This window comes from Lissotriton vulgaris, chromosome 6, assembly GCF_964263255.1.
Source record: "Lissotriton vulgaris chromosome 6, aLisVul1.2, whole genome shotgun sequence".
NCBI lineage: Eukaryota > Metazoa > Chordata > Amphibia > Caudata > Salamandridae > Lissotriton > Lissotriton vulgaris.
The window spans coordinates 1,848,570,273-1,848,595,731 of NC_141694.1; the positions used below are offsets into that span (position 1 = coordinate 1,848,570,273).

Genomic DNA, 25,459 nt, shown 5'->3' on the forward strand with positions numbered 1-25,459 from the left:
AAACATCTGTTTATGTCAATCCTTGCAGGATTTAAAACCAGTACTTTTATGGGGCAACATGTATCTTGCACAAGGTTAGAATTTCGGAAAAAAGCTTATGTCAAATGACCGAATTGAGGGAGAAAGCCCTGGATCTGTGTTGAATGGTTAAGGCTATGGAGGATTTGTCTGCATTTGGGAAATGACAGTTTTCACCTTCTATACATGTATATATTAAGCGTGGGAAGTGTTACCGGTAAGATTTCTCACTCATGACTAAGCAGAGGGAAATTCAGCTTAACTTGTAATTGTGCCCCCAGTGGTATATATAGAAGGAGAAGCATGCAAATAGATGTGTATGCTGAAAAAGGAACTGTTAAGAAGAATATACATTTCTGGTGAAGAATCAGAGTAACAGAAGTGTTTATCGTTTTTCAGATTAAGAAATCAGGATTGTTCAAATCCCTGTTGAAGGTCAGAGATATGCATCTTTAAAAAAGAGTGTGTCTATAAAATGTAACACTCACAAATGTTCAAGTTTAAAAACCATACTCAAAATGAATATTAGATCAAAGCCAAAGTATCTATAAAGAAAGAAACATTTCAGACTGATCTTAAAAAAGCTGTTTTTATTAAACAAAGATATCCAGAGTGTCCCATTAGAGCTCAATGTGAGCGACTTAGCATTCAATACTTACAGCCAGAAAAATAACATTTGCAAATTTCAAAGGGTGGGACAGAAGTGTCTACTTCAATAAGTTCATTCTCACAGGTGTATAAATATACAATCATATACAAATAATCCAGGGCACTGCCTACATATTCTCATGCATGCCCGGTTATGTATGTTCAATGAAAGTACACATACACGCGTAGTTGGCTACATACACAAGGGCCAGGTCATGAAGGATGTTTCAGGGTCATGTTTGACGACCACCTCACATGACTGTTTCTGGTGACTTACAGTCCTGGGTTTAGGTCTAACTCAGGAAGACAATGCTGTTTTGCTTTGTACATTGCTCCTAACTGCCTGTACCCTCACATGGGATGGGGACAAAGGAAGCAGATTGCACTCCCCCTAAAACGAAGCAGTCCAGATGGGTTCCACTGTCTTGAAGTAACAAAGTAATGGATTTTGCTCTGGTGTGCAAGCTTAGCAAGCTTTGAGTGCCAATTTAAGAGATCACTAGTGGGACACAGACACATCCATGAGATATGAACAAAATCAAGAACTCAAAGTAGATGAAAGTGACAGACACACTTGGCCAATTTTCATAAAACAGACATACAAGGTGAAAAACCAGAATGTGGCAACATATTTTCAGCCACCTCACGTATATATATCTATATTCCCAACCCCAGCAAACAGGGCAGTGCATTAAACTTATACCTATGTACACGACAATTATGTGGCAGATAATGTTCAGAACCTGCCACGCATTAGAAAGTAGGTGTATGTTGTTATAAAAAAAAGCCTAAAACTCTACTCTCCGTCTGTTACCAGAGATTGACAAGAATAAATAGCTTCCCTGCAAAGAAAGTTCTACAGTGTAGGTGTCTTCTGTAGAGCCACGCGTGGAGACATAATCTTGCTACTCTACCGAAGATCTAAAGCTGAAGAACTTGTAGAATGGCTGAGGGTAGCATGTTAAGAGAGGCACAAGCGTTCCAATGATCAAAGGGATAAAGATAGCTTCTCTTTGCTTGCATGGAGAATAAAATATCACCATGAAAAAACTATTCTATATTTTCCAACTGGTAGGATCTTAAGCCATTTTGATTTAGATTAATGGGGAAACTGAATCCACAGGTTTTCCCTAAGAGTTTGTACAGTATTTTCCAGTCGATTGTAGCCCTCATCTTAACACGCTTACACATGGGATATAAACGGTGTCAGAATCTATCTGCTCCACGCTTCACTCAGGACAAATCCCACTAAATGGGGAAATGTATTCAGATTAAAAGATGACACCTGCCCTCAGGCTTAAAAGAGAATTAAGACATTGGTTCCACTTAATTAAAAGTTTTTGAGCGTGGTCAAACAGCCTTCAGCTCTGCATGTTTTGAGCATTCCACACAACTCTGTAAGGTATTACTGTTCAAGCGTGTGTGGGTAACTATATTCATACGTGTATATTTACAGTCACGTGTTAAATGCAAGGATAGTGGGAACAGAACAAATGCATATATCATTAGGACTCCAGAACAAGTACTAAATATGAATGGTTCAAGGAAAAAGGCCAAGAGTAACATTTAGGCCACCGTGGACTCCAGTATTCATTTTCTGCACCTGCGGTCAAGCCTTCCTTCAAAGAACATGTGCTCTGAAGACCACCACCCACAATTTTCTCACAATACACCACAGAGACTGAGAAGCTGGGCACGGGCACTCGGAGCCTTCACTTGGAAAGAGCCCTTCTGCAAGGGCAGATGCAGCAAGTAAACCAGGCCTCACTTGGGCGCATGTCTGTAAAATGACAGTGCAGCAGCTCTGTTCAGTTCTAGTACACCAACAGGAATAAAAAGATGTATACAGTAGGGAGAGGGTCTTCTTTCCAATCCAAGCCCACTCATCCAACCACGCCACTACCAAGTGAGCCCGCCGAGCAACCGACAAACCATAGTCAGCAGAGGAGTCCAGACACTTTCTAGCACAGCACATCAATCTTTACAAGTGGTCTTGAACAAGGTGCACTGCCCTTTGAAAGTAAAAACTAAACAGAATGATAGAAATGGACAGGCTTTGCACAAGAGTTAACGTTTCATGAATGGTCCTCTCTCTGAGACTGCACAAATACTGTGCCACAAATGGTGCTTTTATTGCCTGTTACTTGCCACCTCTAGCTGGAATTATTTCACTGTGGCTATCTGACCAACAATAACTTCCATGCTAGCATGGACCCTGCCTAGCTCTGATTGTCTGTCACTCGCAAGGAGATGTAGCTGAACGCAGTATGTGCAGACAGCTACAGCAGGACGAACCGCTGCAGCTTCCAAGCTTTGGAGAATTTCTTCGAGCAGTATCTCCTTCTGTGGCAGCCTGACACAAACAACCTCATGACATACACAACTACTAACGGCAACGGAGAGAGATCTCCTAACAGCTGAAACACTACATGTTACATGACGTGGAAGACAATCGAAACCTGAAAACGACTGCTCGCACACAGGCCATGAACCTAAGAAACAAACATGCCTTGGACAGACTGACACTTAGTGAGCCGATGGACTGGAGGGCCGTTTCACAAGAAGAAAAACAAAGGAGGCCTGGGGAGGTCTCATAATTGGCCTGCATGTCTCCTGTGGCTCTCAGCCAGAGAAATGTGCTCATCCCAGAAGAGTATTCAACAGTGCACGCAGACAGCACACATGGATATCGTAGGGGAAATTCCAGGCACATTCTAAGGTTTTGTTCTTAATGCACACATCAAGGTGGAATGGAGGACAGATGCTTAGCACAAGAGCACAAACACACCCCTTGCAAGGTTGGTAGATTCCCCATCACTGTTGAAAGTTCGACTGCCTTGTCTTGGGTGGTGCATTCCCCATCACTGTTGAAGGTTAGACTGCCTTTTCTTGGCAGGGTCCGTCTTGTTAGTGCATGAGACTGGGTCCATTCCTCTAGCCTGAAAGTAGATGAATAGACTTGAGCCTGCTCTCCATTTCCTACTCCGCCTGCACCACGCTGTGTGCCACTTCCGGGATGTACTCTGCCTCATCCTGCATCTCATTCTCCTGCATTGTACTGAACTGGGCCTGGCACTCCATGACCAGCTTCCGGCTCACATGGGAGCTCAGCGCCCTCATACAGTGAACTCTGACGATGCCGGCCTGACCCCCAGACACCAACCAGGCATGCGCGTCCAGGTTAGGATTGAAGCGAACCTACGGAGGGAAACAAAGAAGAGAGTTAGTTACACCTTGGTTTACAGGGCGTTTTTACACGGAAGAATGCTTTATTTCTTCACTCATCACTGTATTAGGGCCTACAATTCAACAAGTGCACAAAGCCTATCTAGTGTGAACAGATCCATAATCTCAGTAATTAGTAGGTGAGCCGCAGTGCTGGTGAGCCATGGGCACGGGTGAAGCGCAGCTCTGAACGATGAGCCGTCACCATGTTTCAGTGGTACTCACAGTCACAAGACATGAGCTCTACCCCTCCCAGAAGGCACTGTTCCAAACAACTGGAACATGTACAGTCAGAACTGGTGTGCAGTCAGAATGGGATAAGGAAAACACTAGGCCTGTGCGTGAAATTCCGCCCGCTCGCCGAGTTTTTCCCTCTCCGCGATGAGTTCCGAAAAACTCTGCTCCGCATAGCAGAGTGGTGTTTATTATTCGATCATCAATGTTAAGTTGGCGAGCAAGGATAATCTTATCCCAGGCCATCTTCTGGCAAGATTTATCAATGCGCGCGGACACGGATTACATTGACTGCTCGCGTTGAGAAACCTTATGTTCGCATTGAGGAAGCTGCTGCCGCTCGAGTAGGACATCTAAAAGCAGCATCCTCTAGCGGTGCGGATGGGACAAACCTCAGCAGGAACGGCACGACCTAACGTACCGAGATGACACACCCCTTATTCGAGCTCTGAACGTACGCACCAGCACAGAGGCCTAAAAGGACATATCTAATACCCCTAGAATAGCACTGAACACGGGCACCCACACAGGACTGAGAGGGTGACACTGAACGTGCGCACGCACACACAGGACTGAGAGGACACACCCCTACCGCCCTAAGGCTAACACTGAACGTACGCACGCACATACAGGACTGAGAGGACACACCCCTACCGCCCTAAGGGTAACAATGAATGTGCGTAAGCACACACAGGACTGAGAGGACCCACCCCTACTGCCCCTAGGCTAGCACTAAACATGCACACCCACACACAGGACTGAGAGGACACACCCCTACTGCCCCTAGGCTAGCACTAAACATGCATGTGAGAAGTTGGCCTGATATATGATGTTCACTAGTTCTAGTGACCACCTTGTATCAGTCCAAACAACCCTTATGGTGATTGGTTGTAAGTCAATCTTATAGACCAGCTATCCTAGTAGCATGGACAAAAGCAGTCTTTAGGCTAAACTCTGATTGGCATGTGAAGCCAGCTGTTTTACCACATATAACCCCTTGAATACCACATGAAAGGACACCACACGGGTTGTTATGAAAATAAACATATATTTATTAACTAACATACACCTCTGAGCTCTTTATGAGATCAGAGGGCTAAGCACATGACAATACTCAAAAGGAAATACGAGTTCGCACAATATTTACAAGTGCGCCCTAGGGGCACGGCAAACCATATACTCAAAACAATGGAATGCGAGGAAGGAAGGTACTGTAAGGAGATCCAGAGGCTGGAGGATTGCTGGGACTACGCTACAAACTGGGTAAGTAAGGAGCAGGAGGCCCACGGGTCTCACGTGCAGAGTGGAAACCCTCACGCGGGATGTGTACCAACGTCTATGGATCGTACAGTTCAGAAAGTTACGGATTCCGGACGAACCCGGCTGGATGGAGGGAAAACAACAGTGGACCTAGACACTAGGATAGTGTACACAGACTTCAGCACCTAGAAGCTTTAGTTACCTAACCCACAGGCTGCGGGTGCATAGGGCTGAAGTTGCGTCGGGTTTGCTGCGTTGATCCCGGTGATGCCTGAAACAAGGAGTTGCTGGCAGGCAGCCAGATGGAGGAGTCCGGTGGTTCCAAGGATGGAACTAGGAAGAAGTCCTGAAAGGGAAGGGGACAGAGTCTCGGTCACTAGCCAGTGACGGTGCTGGAACCAGGAGGGAACCAGATGCTGTCGCCGCAGTCAGGTGAAGGAAGGGTCGCTTCTCTCTGCAGCTGTGTGGACCAGGAGCTGTTCTTCACGGCCAGGCTGGAGGCACGAGCTGTCCCACGTGGTCTACTTCTGTTGGCGGTGTCAGATCGTCGATCTGGACAGTAGGCCTTGGCAAATGCAAGCCACGCGGTGGAGCAAAGATGGCGTCTGGTGCGGACCAGGAGGGTCCGGGGTGCTTCTCGTTCACAGGGAAGCAAGGGCCAGGCTGGGGGACCAGACTAGCAGTGTCGGATTCTTCAGGTCGTCGTCTCAGAGGTCACAGGCCAGCCGGCGAGTGACCAGACAACAGGAAGAGCAGCAACCAGGCAAAAGGGCCCCACGCAGATCTCGTGGATGCTGGGGGGCTGGTCTTTGGTGCAGGAGCTGCGTCGGTGTAGGGCATCTCAAACCCCAGTGCACTCACTCGAGGATCCCTCGGCGGTCGTGCTGGAAGCGCTGTGCAGGTTTTCACAAGATGGCAGTCTCCACATTGCTCGTCGCACCCACTGGTCCCAGCTGTGCTGTGGATGTGGGTAGAGGTCAGAGAGGTCTGGAGGTCCGGGTCTTGTCGAGCTGGGTCGTCGGATTCCGGGATGGAAGGACTCTGCAGCAAACCGCACAGGAGCTTGATGGTGCCTGCGAAGCAGGATGGTCACTCCCTGACCATAGGGGAGATTCTTCAGTCTTCTGGTAATCAGGAGGGAGAAGGTCAAGAGTTCTTCGTAGAAGTTGTCAAGATTAATCTTATCTGGAATGGGACCAGCTCCTACCTTTATTCTCCTAAAGGTGGCTGCACTACGACTAGGTCCCTCCTCTGGGTGAGACCAGGAAGGGGGGTGGTTACACCCCCTTTCCTTTGTCCGGTCTGTCGCCAGCTCTGGAGCTGGAGTGCCCCAGGAACTGGTTCTGACCGGTGTATGCACAGGGCACCTTGTGTGCCCCAGGCATGTCTCATTCCTTTGAGCCCTGTCCTACCTAATACACAAAATCCTGTCTGGGGTGGTACTAGCACCTCCCAAAGCAGGAAACCCTTTGTCCAAGCCTCCTTCGCTGGAAGGACTCCCAGCAGCAGGAGGTCAGACTTGTGTCTGTGGTGGCAGCATCCATTTTGTGATGCTGAGGCTCGAGTTAACTTTAACCGGGGTTCACAGTTACATACATGTCGTGTCCCTCTAGAAGGGTGGAATGCTAACCCCGTCGCCAGAATTGGCGAGGGGTTAGTATTCCAATTCGTATGACACCTTACTCGACATGTTTTGATAATGCGATACCAAAGTTAGCAAATAACCGCGAGGATTATAATGCATTTAAGAGGATATGGTACGCGTTATCATGGAACAGCTATTAGGACTTGGTTCCGCAAGCTCAAACGGGCTCAGCTCATGCCAGAGCACCATCTCACATAATTCCAAGCACTCTGCCTTCAGGATTGTTAAGGCCTGCCATAGGAGTGACTGATAGGAGTATATGTGTCCATTTTAGGGTTAGATATAGAGATACTATATCTAAAGCAAAGGGTGATTATACCACCTTGCCCCAGCTGTCGTGCAGCCAGTTGTGTCAGATTTGGATGGCCAGCCAGGGGTGGCATAATACATGCTTCAGCCCCTGGTAGGCCCTGGGTACACCTATGCCCTGGATACCTAAGGTATGTTGTACAGGGACTGATAAGGGGGCCCAGTACCAATCGGTAAATGCACCTAGGGTACATGGAATCCATTTTACAGAGAGAGCAGTGGGCCTGGGGTCCTCAATAGCAGGGCCCCAGGTCAACTAAGTCGAAAAACCAGCAAAACACCAGGGAAAAAGTTGGGGGCAACCATAGTTATGTTATGTTATGTTATCCAATTGTTAAAGCGCAAACAGCTGCCCCAGCAACGGAGCGTCCCGGCGCTGACCTAACCAGTACCTGAGGGGTGGAGGGGGATAACCAACAGACTAGATGAGGGAAAAGAGATGAGTTTTTAGTTCTTTTCGAAAGGCAGTCAAGTTGGTTAGAGTGCGGATATGTAGAGGCAGAGAGTTCCAAAGTCTAGCCCCCAAGACTTTGAAGGAGCGTCCGCCCATTCTACAAAGCCTGGAACGGGAGACCGTCACAAGGTGTTGCCCCAGTGAGCGTAAGGTACGCTGAGGGGTGTAAGGTACAAGGAGCGGGCGTAGGAGTTCAGGGCAGTCTGAATTAAGTATTTTGAATGCAGTGGTAAGGGTTTTGAAATGAATTCGGGATTCAATTGGCAGCCAGTGCAGATTACGTATGGTAGCTCTGGCAGAGCACCTGCGTGGGAGGCCAACCACAGCTCTGGCGGCCGAGTTCTGAATGCGTTGCAGCCGTGCTAATTCTGCTTTATTTGCCCCCAAGAATAGCACATTGGCATAGTCCAGCCGGGCAAGAATCATGGACTGGATGATGAGTTGGCGGGTTCTGGAGTCGAAAAAGCCGAGTATCGGGCTAAGACTCCTCATTAGTCCCACACACGTAGCTGCCTCTTTCTTTGTGTGGGACTGAAAGTTGAGAGAGGAGTCGAGCCAGACACCTAGGTTCTTCACAACATCTTTTGGCACGGGGGTGGGGCCAAGCAAAGAGGGCCACCAATGATCGCTCCAGTAGCTAGGGTTTTTGCCAAGGAGAAGCACCTCAGTTTTCCCGGCATTCAGCTGTAGGCAGTTGCGTGTCATCCACTGTGCAACTGCTGCTAGCCCATTCCTGAATTTAGTGGCCGAGGTAGAGGGGCCTTCAGAGAGTGTGATGACCAACTGTGTGTCGTCGGCACGACACAAGCGTAAGGTCCCACTCTTTTGCCACTGCTGCAAGAGGCTGGACGTACAGATTGAAAAGGGATGGGCTAAGCGCCGATCCCTGGGGGACTCCCTGTTCGATGGCATGGGGTTGGGAGATGTAGGGTGGGGCTGAAACTTGAAAGGACCTGTCCTTAAGGAAGGACCGGAACCAATCAAGGGCGAGTTCGTTGATCCCTATGGCCTCAAGTCGGTTCAACAGGATGTTGTGTGAGACCGTGTCAAAGGCCGCGCTGAGATCCAGCAGGATCAGCGCAGCACTTTGACCAGTGTCCAGGACACCCCGAAGGTGTTCCGTGGTGGTCAACAGGGCCGACTCGGTGCTATGTCCTGGCCTGAAGCCATTTTGGGAAGGGTCCAGGACGTGGTTTTGCAGCATATGATGGGATAGCACTTTGTTGACATGGGCTTCAGCCAGTTTAGACGTCCAGGGGAGCAGCGAGATGGGTCTGTAATTTTCTGGTTTTGTGGGATCTAATGTGGGTTTTTTAATGATGGGAGAAACCCATGCAGATTTCCAGCAAGTGGGAACCACAGCTGAGGAGAAAGAGAGATTGAGTAGGCTGGAAAGCGAGGGAAGGAAGAATTCCAGTGAGTCCAAGAATTTGGTTGGTCTCATGGGGTCTGTGGGGGAACCAGACTTAACCTGTCTGCACAGTTTTGCAAGGTCGTCGAGAGATATGTCAGGTATTCTTGACAATTTCGACGTAACCACCGCAAAGTTGGAAGTGTTGACGGGCACAGGCTCCTCTTGAGGAAAGGAGGTATAGATTTTCCTCACTTTTTCAATGAAAAAGGTGGCAAGGTCTTCGCACTGTTTCGAGGAAGTAATGCAGGAGACCGGATTGGAGATTTTTTGGAGGCTTTGAACTAGTTTGAAGATTGTTTTAGTGGGGTTGGGGCTTAGTTTAATTTCCTTTGCGTAAAAGGAGGCTCGGGTGGTACGCATTGCCTTGTGGTATGTGCGTAGTTTTGACAAATAGAGGGCTTTGTCGCTATCTACGTAGTTTTTCCTCCATTTGCGTTCAGCTTTCTTGCAATCCTTCCGTAAGGTTTTGAGCGTTTCATTGTACCATGGGTTGGTGGGGGAGCTGCGAGTTTTTGTCCATTTAGCCGGAATTAAGGCATCAAGCCCTGTAACGATCCAGTCGTGAAAAGCAGCATAGGCTGTGTTAATATCTCTGTTCTCGTCGGGGGGATGGAATTCTCATAGGTTTTTAATGGCAGGAGTTAGCCGCAACTTTAGCGGGCGTTTTTTTTGCCATAATGATAAGTTTGACGAGGAAGTGGTCGGTCCAACCCATGGGTTCAGGGGACTCAGCACTAGCTTCCAAAATGTTGGTAAAAATAGACTCTAATATGTGCCCGGCAGTGTGAGTGGGGGAGTGGACCAGGGAGTTTAGCTGTAGGGCCGTGAGGTCGGCCAGCAGGTTTTTAATGGTGGGTTCAGTAACGGAGTCTAGGTGGAGATTAAGATCACCCAGTATGGTGAAATAGTCAGATATCCACCTTCCTACAATGCACACCCACACACAGGACGGAGAGGACACACAGCTACTGCCCCTTAGGCTAGCACTGAACGTGCGCACCCACACACAGGACTGAGAGGACACACCCCTACCGCCCTAAGGCTAACACTGAATGTGCGCAAGCACACACAGGACTGAGAGGACCCACCCCTACTGACCCTTAGGCTAGCACTAAACATGCACACCCACACACAGGACTGAGAGGACACACCCCTACTGCCCCTTAGGCTAGCACTGAACATGCACACCCACACACAGGACTGAGAGGACACACCCCTACTGCCCCTTAGGCTAGCACTAAACATGCACACCCACACACGACTGCGAGGACACACCCCTACTGCCCCTAGGCTAGCACTAAACATGCACACCCACACACAGGACGGAGAGGACACACAGCTACTGCCCCTTAGGCTAGCACTGAACGTGCGTACCCACTCACTGGACTGAGAGGACACACCCCTACCGCCCTAAAGCTAACACTGAATGTGCGCAAGCACACACAAGACTGAGAGGACACACCCCTACTGCCCCGCAAGACTAGCACTGAACATGCACACCCACACACAGGACACACCGCATCTGCCCCCTAGAATAGCACTGAACACGGGCACCCACACACAGGACTGAGAGGACACACCCCTACTGCCCCTAGGCTAGCACTAAACATGCACACCCACACACAGGACTGAGAGGACCCACCCCTACTGCCCCTAGGCTAGCACTAAACATGCACACCCACACACAGGACTGAGAGGACACACCCCTACTGCCCCAAGGCTAGCACTACACATGCGCACCCACACACAGGACTGAGAGGACACACAGCTACTGCCCCTTAGGCTAGCACTGAACATGCGCACCCACACACAGGACACACAGCTACTGCCCCTTAGACTAGCACTGAATATGCACACCCACACACAGGACACACCCTATCTGCTCCTTAGGCTAGCTCTGGACATGCATACCCACACACAGGACTGAGAGGACACACCCATACTGCCCCGTAGACTAGCACTGAACATGCACACCCACACACAGGACACACCCCATCTGCCCCCTAGAATATCACTGAACACAGGCACCCACACACAGGACTGAAAGGACACACCCCTACCGCCCTAAGGCTAACACTGAATGTGCGCAAGCACACACAGGACTGAGAGGACACACCCCTACTGCCCCAAGGCTAGCACTAAACATGCACACCCACACACAGGACTGAGAGGACACACAGCTACTGCCCCTTAGGCTAGCATTGAACATGCACACCCACACACAGGACACACCGCATCTGCCCCCTAGAATAGCACTGAACACGGGCACCCACACACAGGACTGAAAGGACACACCCCTTCCGCCCTAAGGCTAACACTGAATGTGCACAAGCACACACAGGACTGAGAGGACCCACCCCTACTGCCCCTAGGCTAGCACTAAACATGCGCACCCACACACAGGACTGAGAGGACACACAGCTACTGTCCCTTAGGCTAGCACTGAACGTGCGCACCCACACACAGGACTGAGAGGACACACAACTACTGCCTCTTAGGCTAGCACTGAAAGTGCGCACCCACACACAGGACTGAGAGGACACACAGCTACTGCCCCTTAGGCTAGCACTGAACGTGCGGACCCACATACAGGACTGAGAGGACACACCCCTACCGCCCTAAGGCTAACACTGAACGAGCGCACGTACACACAGGACTGAGAGGACACACCCCTACTGCCCCTTAGACTAGCACTGAATATGCACACCCACACACAGGACACACCCTATCTGCTCCTTAGGCTAGCTCTGGACATGCATACCCACACACAGGACTGAGAGGACACACCCCTACAGCCCCTTAGACTAGCACTGAACATGCACACCCACACACAGGACACACCCCATCTGCCCCCTAGAATATCACTGAACACGGGCACCCACACACAGGACTGAGAGGACACACCCCTACCGCCCTAAGGCTAACACTGAATGTGCGCAAGCACACACAGGACTGAAAGGACACACCCCTCCTGCCCCATGGCTAGCACTAAACATGCGCACCGACACACAGAAGTGAGAGGACACACAGCTACTGCCCCTTAGGCTAGCATTGAACATGCATACCCACACACAGGACTAGGAGGTCAAACCACCACTGCACCTTAGACTAGCACAGAATATGCACACCCACACACAGGACTGAGAAGACACACCACCACTGCACGTTAGACTAGCACTGAACACGCACACCCACACACAGGACAGAGAAGATGCACCACCACTGAACCTTAGACTGTGGAGTGGTGTGGCTCACTGGTTAGAGGCGGCAGACCCAGAAGCAGAGGTCGGCCCTGGACCAGGGTTCAATTCCCGACGCTGCAGGGTGTTGGGCCTATGTCAGCGGGCTTGATAAATCTCGCCTTTGGTGCCACTCTAACCATGGGTTCCACTCAGCAACTCTGGGCAATAACTTGCTTAATCTCCACAAACGGCCCCATCAACGCTGGGGAGGCCTGGTTTCGCCTTGGGGGTGCCCAATAGGGACCATCTCACAGGGAAAGCCAGGACGGGTTCCCCAGCGTTATACAGCACCAGGAAACCTACGGGTAGCAGTGCGCTTTACAAGCTCAAAAATTAATGAATTAAATTAATTAGCACTGAACATGCACACTGTTAGATTTGGGGGTCTCTAGCTGGCACAGGTAGATACTTGTGACAAATAGGGACCCTTGCGTCTAGTCAGGATAAGGGGGATTACACTCCTAAAATTACACCCTGCTCACCCCCTTGGTAGCTTGGCACGAGCAGTCAAGGCTTATCTCAGAGGCGTTGTGTGTTAAGCATTTGTGACCACATACAGTAACAACATCACAGATGGACACCACACAGGTTTTATATAAAAAATAAGTATACTTTATATAGAGTTACCACAAGACCATAAACGACAAAAATACACAATATTATTACTTTAAGATGGTAGATTTAAGCTTAGTTCAGTTCAGTTCCTAGATGCAACACTCTGCGTCAATGTACCTTAGGTTGTGTTGCGCTTCTACGACAAGCAATGTTGCAGCAATGGAAATGCGTCAAAGTTCAGGTGCAAAGAAATAAAGACGTGAAGATCTTCCAGATGCGGCATGCTTCTCGGGGATGCAAGAAGTTCTCGGTTCGCTGCGTGGACTGCAGCGGCAACACCATTGTTCCGCATTGTGATGGCAGCAGCTCCAGCGGCGACACTTCCCACACGATGTGTGAAGCTTCCGCAAGATGCGACAACTACAACAGCGACATCCAAGATGCGACGGCAGCAGCTCCGACGGCGGCGCGCTTCTCGGGGATGCGAGTTGCTCTTCTTCGATGCTGTGCAGTGCGACAGTTCCAGTGGCGACACGCTCCTTCGGAGTTGAGATGGCAGGCATAGCGACAGCGATATGCTCTGACCTCGTTGCAAGATCCTTCTCCGGATGCTGTGCAGAGCGACCGCTCCAGCAGCGACACCCTCCTTCGAAGTTGCGACGACAGTAGCAGCGACGGCGACACACTTCCTCTTCGTTTTGGCACGCTTCTCTCCGATGCGGTGCAGTGCGACAGTTCCAGTGGCGACACCCTTCATCGGAGTTGCGACGGCAGGCACAGCGACACGCTTCTTCTCCTTGAGTTGCGCTTACTGCTCCTTGAGACACGCAGTTCCTCAGAAGGCCAAAAACAGCAGCAGGCACTTCCACAAGAACTCTGGGGAGCAGGGGGTTGTAGTCTGTTGTCCCTGAGACTTCAGCAGGAGGCAAGCTCTTTTCCAAGCCCTTGGAGATCCTTCACAAGTTGAAAGCAAAGTACACAAAGTTCCTTTCTCCTTCCTTTGGCAGTAAGGCAACCACTGCAGGCCAATCCCCCAAGCAGCACTTCAGCTTGGGAATAGTCTCTCCTCAGTTTCTTCAGGTTCTTTCCCTCAGTAAAGGTTTCTTCTTGAAGACCAAAAGTGATTTAATTTCTTGGGATCAGGGTCCCAATATTTATACCCCAAAATCCTTTGTTCTCTGAGGGGAGAGGAACTGTGCCTAGTCCAAACCAGTTCCTGAGCACTTTGTTTACCAGACTTCTTCTTTCCTTTCACAGTGCAGGGCAGAAACATCAGATGCCCCACAGGAGGTGGAGCCAGCATTGTGGAAGGCAAGTACAGTCCTGGAGCACTTGGTTGAGAGGACTGCTTCTCTTCTTTCAGTGTGCAGGGCAGAGACATCAGCCGCACGCTGGTGGGTGGAGTATGCATTGTGGAAGGCAGGAACAGCCCTATTCAAGGTTCAGGTGCAATTCAACCCTCCCATCTAGATGCAGATCTCCCTATTCACCACTGAGTGACTCAGTCTGTCTCTTTGAATCCCTCAGCCCTGTCACTCACAAAACCAGACAAAGGAATACACAACCTAGCAGAGGCAGTTTTGAATGGTTAGACAAGCAAATACATACTTTCTAAAAGTGGTATTTCCAAACACAGAATATTAAAATAAACGTTACTAAAAGATGAATTTTATTATTCTGAGTTCAGGCATACTCAACTCGAATTTCTACCATGTTCTCCGAGTCTGTTAGGATTATAAGTTGTAACAATTCTAACATCCCTACGGTTTAGTTAGAAGCTGTTGCGAGATAATATGACTCGGAGCCATACATTGTCAATGATGTGAAACATTAAATTTTTGTTTCTTTCTGTTTGGGGGGCCTTCCTTGTTTGTTTGGGATAGGATTGTCTATATATTGAAAGCAATCTGTGTTCTTCTAAGACTGTAGAATTCTGCATTTGATGGACTATGTATCTTAAGATGCTTGATGTTATGAGCAGATTCAATGTAAACATGATTTAGGAGAATATTGGCTTTGTATCTGCCCTCTATTTTCATGTAATAAAACTTTATATAATTTAAAAAAAAAAAATACAATTCTAACATCCCATTCTGGCCTATGGAGAACAGATAGCCTTGCAATAGTGCAAAACGAAAATGGCTGTAATTCACTATTAGGACATGCAAAAACAACAGTTGATGGACAGAATGCAGAACAATGTCATACATTCGCTCCAGTACAGAGATCTGGGCCTAAATCCATCGTTTTTTTGCACTCCACACCACCCCAGTTCAGACATGGCCATATGCAAATCAGCCTTGACCCTGTGCCTCATGGGAACAGTCCAGCCCGAACTGCCTGGGGTGGTGTGGAGTGCAAAAAAAACGATGGATTTAGGCCCAGATCTCTGTACTGGGGTGAATGTATGACATTGTTCTGCATTCTGTCCATCAAATGTTGTTTTTGCATTTGTCACCATTAGGACATGTCACACACATCAGGGCGTGTCCTACCTTATACTTACAATGCACCCTGCCCTTGGGCCTACCATAGGGGTGACTGATATGAAGAAAAGGGAAGGTTTCGGGACTAGCAAGTGGGTGCACTTGCCCAGTCAGCATGACAGTACCAGACTGCACACAGGCTCTGCAATGGCAGACCTTAGACACATTTTACAAGGCTGCTTCTGTGGGTGGCACAAACAGTGCTGCAGGCCCACCAGCAGCATTTGGATTACACACCCCGGGCACACTCACTGCACTGTACTAGGGTCTGACAGGTAAACCAAACATCCAATCATGGAATCACTAATCAATACAACAATTTACAACAGGGAGCACTCGCACTGTGGCACTGGACAGCAGTGGCACAGTGCCCAAAGCATCTAACACCAGCAAAAATACATGAGGCAACAGCAAAAATGGAAGGGAGACCCACGCCAATGGTGCCAGGTCTAACACACACCCACAAACAGGATAGAGAGGGCACACCCTTACTGCCCCCGTTAGTACTGAACGTACATACCTACACACAGGACTGAGAGCACACCCCCCACTGCCTCCCAGACTAGCACTGAACATGCACACCCACACACAGGACAGGGAAGACACACCACCACTCCACCTTAGACTAGCATTGAACGTACATACCCACACACAGGACTGAGAGATGACACACCACCACTGAACCTTAGACTAGCTCTGGACATGCACACCTACACACAGGACTGAGAGGACACCCCCTATCTGCACCTTAGGCTAGCATTGAACATGCATACCCGCACACAGCACTGAGAGGACACACCCCATCTGCCCCTTAGGCTAGCATTGAACATGCAACCCACACACAGGGCTGAGAGGTCACACCACCACTGCACCATAGACTAGCACTGAGAAGACACACCACCACTGCAACTTAGACTAGCACTGAACATGCAAACCCACACACAGGACAAAGAAGACAAACCACCACTGCACCTTAGACTGGTGCTGAACATGCACACCCACACACAGGACAAACAAGACACACCACCACTGCACCTTAGACTAGCTCTGGACATGCACACCCACACACAGGACTAGGAGGAGACACCCCTACTGCCCCTTAGGCTAGCACTGAAAATGCACACCCTCACACAGGACTGAGAAGACACACCACAACTGCACCTCAGACTAGCACAGAACATGCACACCCACATACAGGGCTGAGAGGTCACACCACCACTGTACCTTAGACTAGCACTGAGAAGACACACCACCACTGCACCTTAGACTAGCACTGAACATGCAAACCCACACACAGGACAGAGAAGACACACCACCACTGCACCTTAGACTAGCACTGAACATACATACCCACACACAGGACTGCGAGATGACACCACCACTGCACCTTAGACTAGTGAGGTTACGTGGTTTTCGACTTCGCTTCATATCTAGCCGCCATTTTGTATTTAACCGCCATTTTGTGTTGCCTCACTCAGGCAGCACGGCGGACGTGGTGAACGCGATGTTTTTGCTCTTGCAGCTGCTACGTGTCCTTCCTGTTAAAGAGTAACTTCTGCCTATGTTTATGAAACTGATGTCAGGGTCTCCAGAGTTTCGTAAATCCATGTCTAGACTGATTAATCCATGTCTTACTCCACTGTTTGGGTCCTACCATTCTTCTTGACTTTATCTTGTTTAACTGGCCTTCGCTATTCTCTTCGTGTGTTCTCCTGTTACATAGACTGTCCTTTGTAGCATTCAACATGTTCTACCACCTGCAAATTGATTTACGGACACTAGTGTTGATTAACCTGAAGGCAGGAGAGCACACAGGGTCTGAAAGGAGGGTGTGTTTTAGACATTCGATAGCTTGTTTTCAAACTATTCCTATTCGTCAGTTTTGTATGTTTTGGGAGTTGGCATTGTAAACTTGTGTACTGTAATAATCTGTGCGCCACAGAATGAAGTGGCAGTCTCCTGATAACATACCCGCTGGTGTACTTACAGGACCACTGTGCTTAGCTGCAGCTAATAAATCTGCTTTTCTACGCCTAACAGAGTGTCACGTGTCTCTGTCTGCCAAAGCAGGTGAACTCGGAGATCTAAGGCGTGCCCTGCGCCGCCTGGCCCGTAAGGTCAGGTTCTCCAATTGGCAGCCCAACGTGTGGGCGACTTCAGCGGTAGTAGTTTTGCCCTAAGGTCGTGAGGAGCTTCGCAAGAAAATTCCGGAGGATTTCGCGAGCCACGTGAGCGACCCCTGTATGTCGAAGTGGACTGAAGGTCTTTTGAGGCACAGCTACTCCTTCCCGACGGCTGCTGACGACTGCTGCCCTGACTGTCGCCCTACTTTGGCCCCTGGTGATGATTAGTATCGCGAGACGTTAGACGGACATCTGTTGGCGTGAGAAAACATTTAGTTAAGTATTCGTGGGTAGTGCCCACCTTTTTGTTTTTGATTTTTGTTATTCGATTAGTGCACTAACCGAAGCCAAGGGGTAAGTACGTTTGTGCTGTGACTATATTGTCTAAAATCCCTTGACGTTTTAAGTAGTCCAGTTCGTTACGAAATGCCTGGATTTAGTAAGTTTAGGAAATGTTGTTGTCTTGGTTGTATTAGGGATTCCCGGCTAGAGGATTCTTGTCCGATTCCTCCGGTTGGAACTCCCACTTATGAGCTCTATTCAAAACATGGTTTAAGTCCTATTATTTTTAATGAAACATGGATTCGATACACTAAAAAGGATGGTGTTTTACAGTGGGCACAAAATGGTACCTTTGAGCCTGCTATATTAGATAATATGGAAACGATTCTATTTAAGAGAAAAGCCCGGCCGGCAATGTTTGGCTCTTTCCGCCTCTGGCATAAAGAATCCAAACAGAAAGAAATTAAGCAAATGAAGAAAGATAAGAAAGAGCAGGATATGACGATTTTACAGGCTGCCCAACAGTTTACAAATTACGAGGCTGATCAGATGGTTGAGGTTTCGGAGAGACAGCATCGTATGGCAATAGACAGATGCTATCCCGTACAACCTACTGCTTCAAAGAGTAAGGGCCTTGACGAAGATCCTTTTGTGTCCCATCTCTTGACGTTACCTCCACCTTATGTGTTAGGCGCGAATGCACCTCCATTACAACCTGTTGTTAATCCAGCTGTTCTGGTTCCTGCACAGTTGCCTCTTCCTCTGATTCCACCTCCACCCCCTTTGCCACTGACTTCTGTACCCCAAACTCCTGTGCCTCAGTTTCCTTTACCCTCTGTTGCTACTGGTTCTTCTCCTGCTGTACAGAATACGTTGTCTCCTGTTTTATTGTCAGATTCCCCTACAGCTCGACATCGTTTAGTTGAAACTGTTTCTGGTCTTTTGTCACCTTTAATTGGATCTCTTTTCTTTTCTCCTGCTTCATCTCGAAGACAATCTCGTAGTCAGATTCCAGATTTGGAAGAACGGACTAAGTTAGATTCTCTTGCTCGTAATTGGATCACAAGTAGTTTACAGATTCGTGTGCGTGATATTTTAGACACCTTTCTGCAATGGAATGCGCCTACGCAGAGGTATGTCTTTAATATTATGTGCAACACTCTTATCATAGGGTGGGAAGATATGGATTTGGATTCACTTCCTCAGGATTTTTTTGAAATACGGGATCAATTTGATAAGGGATTTATTGTGGGTCCTGATGTAGAGTCTGCTGTTCAGAAGCTTGTTACTTTCCGATCTTCCTTTTTCTCTCAAACTTCTCTTGAGCCTGATCCTGCGGTTCGTCTTAAAATGGCACAATATCCCATGTGAGAAGTTCCTCCAATATGGAGAGAGGCAGACCCAAACGCTCATCCGCCCATTCAAGCTCATTTTCAGCATATATGGGTACATGATCCTTGGAAAAGATCAGAAGTGTTGGCACTTAAGCAGTCCTTACAGGACCCTCGTAAGAATCCTGCTGGGTATTATAAAGAATTGTCTCAGACTGTTAACGCATGTATTATGAATTTGGCAGATATTGATTTATTGATGGGAAATGTAGTCCCACAAGCTCTATGGGCTAAACTTCGTAGACAAGACCATGATCAAGCTTTAGGTGGTAATTGGGCTGCTATTGCGGCCGCAGATACAGCACAAGTAGGTGGTGCCAAACCTGATGATCTGATTACGGAGTTGCCCGGTAGAATAATAGATCTTATGAAAACGATGATGCCTGCTGTACGCGTTAATTGGGATAAGTTAGCAGCGTGCAAACAAAAAGTCGATGAAAGTGTCTCCGATTTCTTTACTCGTTTTGAAGAGACTTTCATCGACCATAGTGGTCAGGATATGAGTACTGAAGGTGGACAACGATTATTTGTAGATAAATTCGTTTTCAATTTACTTCCAGAACTATCGCATAAATTGAAACAATCTGAGAGTGCATGGGCTGTTTCCTCAACTGCCCAGATATTAGCTACTGCTCAATATTATGAGAATAGGGATAAGGAAGCTAAGGAGATAGCGGAGAAGAAAACTAAAGAATTAAAAATGAAAGTTCTTCTGCACCAGGCTTATCCTCCTCGTTCTGCTCAGCCCCAATTTCAACAGCCCCCACAGTTTCAGAAGCTGTTGCAAAAACCTGAAACTCCAGCTCCGCGATTTCCGTTGGGTCCTAATCAATGTGCTTACTGTAAAGAGGAAGGTCATTTTAAGATTAGTTATCCGATTCTGTTACAGCGTTATGGCGGATCACAGTCACAAGGTCGTGGAGATTCTCGGTCAGTGCCCAGAGGTAGAGGGCGTGGTGCGTCGTCTCAGGAATGACGTCCTTCTCCCCCTCAGTACTCTGCAAATTATTTTGACCAGCGGAATTCTCAGTCTGCACAGTATTACAATGATGATTATTGCGCAGATGGTGAGAATGCTGATTTCCTCACTTGCTAGGACAGCCATAGACAGAGTAAGGGAGTCGTATCAGTTTCAGTGGATCAGGATGGACCTTATGTTAATGTTGTAGCATTGGGTGTTACAGAACCATTTCTTTTGGATACTGGTGCAATGAGAAGTTCTATTATGCATTCTAAACTCCCTGGGGCACCTTTGTCTGGCTTAACAAATGTTTCTGTAGGATTCTCTGGCGCCCCAGTTCGCAACCCTGTTTCTTGTCCTTTACCTATTTCCATTGGTCTGTACGATTTAGAAGCTCCACTTCTTTTGACGACGGGTTGCGGAGAGAATTTATTGGGTTTGGATTTATTGAAACGTCTGCATGCCACTTTGTATTGCTCACCATCTGGTGTACATCTTACTTTAGGTATTAAGTTGACTTCTCAGATGTACGTATCTAAAGACCAACTGCCACTCGAACTGCGTTCGCTTCCTGTTACGCTTTGGGCTACGGGTCCGAATGATGTTGGTTTGCTTCAAATTCCACCTTATGTGATTACTGTGAAGCCTGATGTTAAGTTACCACGCATTCCACAATATAAAATCTCCAACGATGGTGAGAGAGCACTGTTGGCTATTGTTCATGACTTGGTTCAGAAGGGTTTGGTCGAGGAGACCAGAGGAAATGTTTGTAACAGTCCTGTTCTGCCTGTTTTAAAGCGTACTATCCTTCTCAGCCACCTGTGTATCGTTTTGTGATTGACCTCCGAGAGGTCAACAAACTTTTTGTTCCTCAGTTTCCTGTTCCAGATATTACTGCTTTGCTTACTATGATTCCTGCTTCGGCAGCTTGGTTTTCGGTCATTGATCTCAAAAATGCTTTCTTTAGCATTCCTATTGCTGAGGAGAGTAGGGATCTCTTTGGTTTCTCTCTTGGAGGCCGAAGTTTTCGATTTAAGCGTGCACCTCAAGGCTATTGTGAGAGTCCCTCCATCTACAGTCAAGCCTTGAAGTCTCAGCTTGACACCTTTTTTTTGCCATCTGGTGCTACTCTTATCCAATATGTGGATGATTTATTAGTGACTGCTGATTCGGAAGATGTCTGTAAAAATGCGACTGTGTTACTTCTGCGACATTTGTCTGATCGACATCACAAAGTGTCGCTTTCTAAGTTACAATATTGCCGACAAGAGGTTACCTATTTAGGTCATCTCTTGTCAAAGGAGGGAAGGCGATTGACCCCAGAACGTATCCAAGCAATTGCGCAAATGTCTGTACCATCCACACAAAGAGAGGTGCGTGCTTTCCTAGGCATTACCTCTTATTGTAGACAGTGGATTCCGAACTTTTCCTTACTAGCGAAACCTTTGTTGGCACTCACTCTGAAAGATACGCCCCAACCTTTTCCTTGGACTGATGAATGTCAAAAGAGTTTTTCTGATTTACGTACTGCTTTGTGTTCGGTACTCCAGATTACAGTAAACCCTTTACACTTTATGTTCATGAGAAGGAAGGTTGTGCATTATCAGTTCTGACACAGCAATTTGGAGGGAAACAAAGGCTATGTGCCTATTTCTCGGCTACGTTAGATCCAGTTGCAAAAGAATTATCCAGTTGTCTTAGAGCAACAGCGACAGCAGCGATTTCTATTTGTCAATCTGCTGGATTGGTGTTGGATCATACTCTTAATGTTATGGTGCCACACGCAGTAGATACTCTCTTGAACAGGACAAAAACTCAGCATTTAACGAGTGCTTGTTTGTTTGGATATGAGTTGACGCTTTTAGCAAGTCATATACACATCAGGAGGTGCAATGTTCTGAATCCAGCAACATTGTTGCCTATTTTGGATGAGAAAAATGTACAAGATCAGCATGATTGTTTTCTTCGTACGGAAGAAGAAACTAAAGGTCGAGTTGATTTGAAAGATACACCACTTACGGATCCGGATGGGATCCTGTGGGTAGATGGGTCTTGCTTTAAGCTTCCTAATGGCGAGACGACAGCAGCTTATGCTGTTACAACTCTACATACAATAGTGGAAACTGCACGCATTTCACAGAATTCAGCGCAAGCTGCAGAGTTGATTGCGTTGACGAGAGCATGTGTGTTGGCGAAAGGAAAAAGAGTGACTGTTTACACAGATAGTCAATACGGGTTTGGCGTTGCCCACAGTTTCAGCCGTTTGTGGAGAGAAAGAGGATTCTTTACCTCATACTGCACTAAAATACAGCATGGTCAGTTGGTGACTGACCTTCTTGAATCACTTACCTTGCCCACTCAAATAGAGATTATGAAGTGTAGTGCGCACCAAAAGATTACTGATGACGTGGGTCGGGGAAATGCATTTGCAGATGAAATAGTGAAGGAAACGGCACGGAATGTTGAGAGTCGAATGTATGTTGCAGGACCGGCAAATTGGGTCCCAGAGGCTGGTATGTGTGAAGAAACAGTAGAAAGCGTGAAAATGATTCAGTAAGAAGCAACTGAGAAAGAATTGAGTACGTGGAAAGAAAGTATGGGAATGTTGGATACGATGGGATGTTGGACTGAATTGTCAGAGCATCAGCAATGGTTGTTACCAGATGCGTATGTATTACCTGTGGTCACTATGGCTCATGGACCAGCCCATATTAATGCAAGGGGTATATGTAAACTCCTAGCCCCAGTATGGCAAAATGAAAATATTCCTAAATGTGCACAAAATGTAGTGAAGCATTGCATTGTTTGCTTGATGCATAATCCAGGAAAGGGAACTCCAACTCCAGCAGGTCACTTTGCTTCCCCTACATATCCTTTTGAGGTACTGCAAATAGATTACATCCATATGGAACGTTTCAATAATCTTAAGTATGTCCTGGTGGTGGTTTGCGCCTTTTCCAGATGGATAGAGGCCTACCCACTAAAGGACAATACTGCTTTGTCTACTGCCAAAGTCCTTCTGAAAGAGTTTTTCCCGAGGTTTGGTTTGCCGTGCATTGTCATGAGTGACAATGGGAGTGAATTTGTAGGTCAGATTATGTAGAAAGTGTGTGTGGGTCTTGGTATTAGACAGAAATTTCATGCGGCAAACCATCCTCAGTAAGCAGGTTTGGTAGAGTGTTATAAAGGCACTCTCAAACTTAAGTTAGCAAAGATTCAGACTAGTACAGGCCTTTCCTGGCCTGATGCCTTGCCTTTGGCACTTCTCTCAACAAGAACGACTGTCCATTCTCGTTTGGGGCTTAGCCCATATGAGATTGTTTTCGGGCGCCCTGCTAATGTTTGGGATGTCCCTCGCCCCAAAAAGTACTCAGACATTCCGTATCCATTGTTGGTTGATTATTTGCACGAACTCACCACTAAATTGCATGTTATTCGTCAAAAGGTCCAAAACGCTTTGCCGGAGGCCTCCTCAGATCCAGGACACTCCATCCAACCCGGTGACTGGGTGTGTCTGAAAAACTTCCAGAGGAAGAAAAATCTGGAACCTCGTTGGGGGCCGCCGAGACAAGTCCTACTCACCACCCGTACAGCAGTGAAGGTCGTCGGAAAACGAAACTGGATCCACGGTGTGCACTGTAAGTGGGTACCATTGCCTTTACCTTACGACCATTGGGTCCGAGAAGGCGTTGGGGACAGTGAATGTGAAAAGGTACCTAGGTTCATACCGTTCAGCAGTGCACGCCTGGATTAGACTAGTTCTGAGAAAGAGGACGACGACGTTTTGCAGGAAGCTGTACCTCCACACTTACGACTAAACACATCGGATCCAGAGACTTTATTTAAGGACCAGAGGATACCTGGCAAGACACGATACAACCTGAGAGAAAGGTTGCCTAAGAACAATTAAACTCAGTGCTTTATAATTTTTGTCTTGTGTTAAAAAGTTAAAGATTCCTTTTCCACTATCATCAAGTTGCAGGGTCACGGTAGGAGTCTTAGGTTGTGACCTGGATAGTGACTAGGTCAACAGGACTTGCAGCGTCATAGGACGGCTAACAATCACAGCTAAGTGATTAAGGAAGATTATCTTGAGCAACGCCTTTAGAGTAATGGATAGCGCAGGAAAAGAGAATGATGTTAAAATAATGAAAATAAATCATTATAAGAAATTATTATTCAGTCGTTGTGGCGTAGCATTATGTATTTCAGTATGTTTATGCAGTTTAGTAGCATGTGTAGGATGGATCGTACACAGTATGCAGCCAACACCTGTCCCTACTTCTACTTCTTTGATTTCCTCTACTACTATTTCTCCACATAAATTTTATGCACTCCCAGATCATGAGCAGATGAGAAGAATGGAGTATTTTAACAATTCATTTATTCAACTGTTACATCAACATCAATTGGTAGTGAATACTACTGATTGTTGGGTTTGTGGGCTCATACTACACAACACAGAGAGAGGGATGCCGTATTTAGTTCTTCCATTTACGTATGAAGGTTCTGCCTGGGCTTATCTGGCTATGTTTTCTAATGCATACCAGAACCTACTCCGATATCCTCCTGGTGGGTCCTACAATGGTGGAGTGGATTTCAGTCATAGCTCTTTGATCAAGGGAATAGTGACCATGGCAAAAATAGCTGATATTATCAAGATTCCCAAAGATGAAAAGAGAACATATGATGGACGTATGTCACTAGTCTCACTGATAAGATTAAACAGAAGAAATTTGCACCAATTTGGGTTTTACCCCAGAGAGGTAATCTGTGTTTACAAACAAATGACCAGAATACCAAAGTTAAGCAAGAAAGGAGTAATTGTTCTCACATATACGTCTATACACCCTTGACTCCTTCACCGTTAGTTCCATCACAAGGCATATACTTTGTCTGTCATGATAAAGCTTATACATGGCTTCCCACACATTTCTCGGGGACATGTTATATAGCTTTTCTTCTCCCCTCGACATATACTGCTCCTGCAGATCACCATAGAAAGAGATTGGGTAGAGGGGTTATTGATGCGGAAGACACGGCCAGACAAGAGGGAGGAGATTTCCTGAAAGGAATTCTTCCTTTTTGGGGTCCAATGGCAAATAGTAGAAACATCAGACGCCTGGTTCGTGTGGTCGATGCTACCATAAATATAACTTCTGGAGCATTAAATAATTTGACAGCTGAACTTCAGGCGGATCGGCTTATGACT

At 47.3% G+C, this 25,459-nt stretch overlaps 1 protein-coding gene across 2 annotated transcripts in view; it reads right to left on the minus strand.

Annotated features, from left to right (window-relative positions):
• Positions 1-593: 593 nt before the first annotated feature.
• Positions 594-25,459, minus strand: part of GTF3C2 (general transcription factor IIIC subunit 2) — a 908,247-nt gene continuing 883,381 nt past the window's right edge. For both annotated transcript variants that reach the window (XM_086928162.1, XM_086928163.1), the window contains exon 19: positions 594-3,864. In XM_086928162.1, coding sequence (XP_086784288.1) covers positions 3,646-3,864 — 219 coding nt within the window. In that variant the 3' untranslated portion in view covers positions 594-3,645. The remainder of the gene's footprint in view (positions 3,865-25,459) is intronic.